General features: G+C 40.2%; 1 protein-coding gene across 2 annotated transcripts in view; it reads left to right on the top strand.

The window, feature by feature from the left end:
- Window positions 1–3,628, top strand: part of Snx13 (sorting nexin 13) — a 97,709-nt gene that overhangs the window by 59,635 nt on the left and 34,446 nt on the right. For both annotated transcript variants that reach the window (XM_013347853.2, XM_005343855.3), the window contains exons 10-12: window positions 116–254; window positions 599–687; window positions 2,430–2,529. In XM_013347853.2, coding sequence (XP_013203307.1) covers window positions 116–254; window positions 599–687; window positions 2,430–2,529 — 328 coding nt within the window. The remainder of the gene's footprint in view (window positions 1–115; window positions 255–598; window positions 688–2,429; window positions 2,530–3,628) is intronic.

The following is a 3,628-nucleotide window of genomic DNA, read 5'->3' as shown; positions in this document are numbered from 1 at the left end:
TTTTTTTTTTTTTTTTTTTTTTTTTGTGGTGCCTGACCTATGGCTTCATTCAGTGCTGAAATTTTCTCCTAATAAGTAATCCTCTCCTACCTGTCCTTTAAAACTCTATTTTCAGATCCGTGATTCAAATTGCAACTATGAGGCCTTTATGAACATTATTAAATTAAGTGACAATATTGGAGAGTTAGAAGCAGTCAGAGATAAGGCGGCAGAGGAACTACAGTACCTTAGATCTTTAGATACAGCTGGTGATGGTAAGTGATTCACTCTGAACAGGGTTCTCTTCAAGGACTATCAGATCCTTAATAACAATTTTAATTTATGTAATGGAATCATCAACTTCTAGTTTTAAAGCTCAAATTCAGTCTTCCTTCCTGTACTAACATGTTCTTAGAGTGAACGTGAAGATGATGTTATTGCAGTTGTCCCTAAAGATAATAGGTATGGTTTATTTGAAAGAAAATGATTTATGAAAAGTTTTACATTGTTTTTTATTGAAGCAAAATTGCTTTATTGATTGTTTTGTAAATAATAAGTGTGTTAAGTACTTTTGAAATATCACAACCATTTTTAGCTCCTAATGATTTTTTTCTTTCAGATATTAACACTATTAAAAATCAAATAAATAGCTTATTATTTGTAAAGAAAGTATGTGACTCAAGAATACAGCGGTTACAGTCAGGCAAAGTAAGTATAAAATACTTTTGAAATAATGCCTAGCTGTAAATAAAACCCCAGTCTGTGGCAAAAAGTCACAGTAGGACTTAAAACGTGTGGGTATGTGCATACACATGCTCAAGGCCATGTACAGACTAGAGGTGCCTTCCGTGGTTGCTTTCTACATTACTGTGAACCTGGAACTCACCTGCCGCTGAGCTCTGAGAAACCCTTGTATGTACGCTCCCACCCAGTGTTTGGGTTGCAGCCTTGTCATGTGAGTCCTGGGGATCTGAACTAAGGTCCTGGAGCTTGCCCCCCAAAGAAATAGCTTCATTTGCTAGAGCACAGTTGATACTTTGTAAAGCAGTTCAGGAAGGTTGATTACAGCACTGCCTGGAAGTGCTCCTGGCCTGCGGATGGATATCTGTGGAGCCATGGACCTGGAGGTCTGTCCTAAGTGATAGTAAGTGAAGTTTAGATGATGAGAAGGTGACGCTGATAACTGTTCCAGAAGCACCCAGATATTGACGATGACTGTTAGAAGCAACAGAGGTTTAATTTGTGGGACTGCTGATGAGCTTATCGAGAGTGATGTGGTAGTATGTGTAGCATCAGCACCGCACTGCCAACATCTAATGTGAACATCGTCCTGCCAGGTATGGTGCAGCATGCTATGTTGGTCTGCTGCTAGCCACAGTGTTTGAGTGAGTTGGCATGCAGACCGCTGGAGGGGGCTGGAGACAAGTGCGGAAGGCATGTGTCTTCTATCCTTTGCTGCTCTGATAAACACTCATCAGAAACAGTTTGAGGAAGGAAAGACTCTGACTTTCACTTCGAGGTCGCAGTCCACAATGAAGAGAAGGCAGGGCAGGGACTGGAGCAGAAATCACAAACGAGTAGTGCCTCCTGACTTGCTCCTTGGCTCGCTCTGCTAGTTCCTTACACAGCGCAGACTCAACTGCCTAGTGATGGTGCTGCCCACAGTGGGCTGGGCCCTGCCACGTGCATCATCAGTTATGACAGTTGCCAGCCTTTCTGATGTTTGTTTTCTTCGTCTGTACAATCAGGTGTGATAGTACCCAGCAGGATCGCTGTATGCGACACAGTGCCTGACGCCAGATGTTACTGACATTTTTAACCTTTTCTCTAAAGTTCTCTTTGTAGGTAGCCATCTTGTTCTATTGCTTTGACTATGTACTTCACTATTTATATAATTTGAAAAGAAAATTTCTTTATCAGTAGCAGAGGTTTTATTCTGTTAAAAGTAGCATTGCTCTTTGGAAATGGTTTTTCTATGGGATAAATGCAGTAGCGAGTAGTGACGAGTATAGCGAGTAGTGACGAGTGCTACTGTAGGTGGCGGTGAGCTCAGGGTCAGCGCGGGTCCTTTCTTAAGCTAGGTAGAGAGCAGCCACGGAAGTAACCTCTCACCTCCACATGGAAATGAAAAGCCTTCAAACATACTCTTGGCTTCATCTCCTGAGGTGCTTGTTGTACACTGAATGTGTGGAAATAGAGAATACATGAAAATACAGTGATAAAGGTTATTTTATATTGGGGACAATTAACGCTTATTACATTTTAAGTGATTATTTGATAACTATTTCTTAAAATGAGTAGGGATTTAGAGTCTCTCAACAGAGTATTTTATTGGGAACCAACATACATGCAAAGGGGAGTGTTTGTCACATTTTGATAGAATGTTCCATTGCCCTTATATTTCTATAAACATCCGACCCTAATGACTGATGATCCGTTTGTGTCTGTAGGAAATAAATACTGTGAAGCTGGCAGCAAACTTTGGCAAACTTTGTACAGTCCCTCTGGACAGCATTCTTGTAGACAATGTTGCACTACAATTTTTTATGGGTAGGTAAAACTTTATTTAAATAATATAGACATTAATTCTTTTGGTTTTAAATTTGTGGTATAATACAAGTAACCCAAAAACTCTAAAATATGATACTTTTAAGTGTATAGTCCAGTGATATTTAATATCCTGCCATCTCTCTAAAGTGGTTCTTCTGTTATCAATTTTGAAAGAGATCAGCTTCCATTCTTAGCACATCCCCAGGTGTCTTCCATGTTACAGCATATGTCAGAATTTTCCTCCTTTCCCAGGGTGTCACATACATACACACACGTGGGCTCACCTCCCCTGCCCCTCAGTACCTTTTGTATATCCACTTATCCCCATGGGAATGTTGGGTTGCTTTCATCGTTCTTCTAGTGAGCGTGAGTTTGTAATGTGTATGTATGCAGAAGCAGCTTTTTGAGATTCTTTACGTTCTTTCACGTATGTAACAGTATATACAAGTAGTCAGTCATAACTGTCTTGCTCGTTCATTGACGAACCACTATACTTATTTTTCAGAGATTGTGCCATTTTACATTTCAGCCAGTTTATCCTCCCCAGATCTTTATCCTGGCTTTCAGAATTTTTTTTTTTATTATCAAAACAAACTTTTTTTTCATTTTACATACCAATCCCAGTTCCCGCTCCTTCCCCTCCTCCCATTCATTCCCTTCACCTTTCTCCCCTCCCCACCCCATCCACTCCTCAGAGAGGGTAAAGCACAGTGCTTTGAGGAAGGTCCAAGGCCATCCCTACTATATCTAGGCAGAGCAAGGTATCCATCCAAAGAGAATGGGTTCCCAAAAAGCCAGTAAAGTAGTAGGGATAAATCCTGGTGCCATTGCCAGTGGCCCCTCAGTCTACCTCAGCCACCCAGCTTTCACCCCAGAATTTTCCTTTCAGAGTTCCATCAGACAATCAGACAGACTCTGCCTGTCCTTCATGGTGGAGTTGTCTTTTTATTCTGCTATCTTGCTTGAAGTTTAACAATTTAAAATATTAATGAATTTGAATGGTTATTTTCTTTCTTTCTTTCTTTCTTTCTTTCTTTCTTTCTTTCTTTCTTTCTTTCTTTCTTTCTTTCTTTCTTTCTTTCGTGCCTGGGTTTCTCTG

The sequence above is a fragment of the Microtus ochrogaster genome, chromosome 1, assembly GCF_000317375.1.
Source record: "Microtus ochrogaster isolate Prairie Vole_2 chromosome 1, MicOch1.0, whole genome shotgun sequence".
Lineage (NCBI taxonomy): Eukaryota > Metazoa > Chordata > Mammalia > Rodentia > Cricetidae > Microtus > Microtus ochrogaster.
Note: the sequence above shows the minus strand (reverse complement) of the source record. Positions and strands in the feature narration are given on the sequence as shown.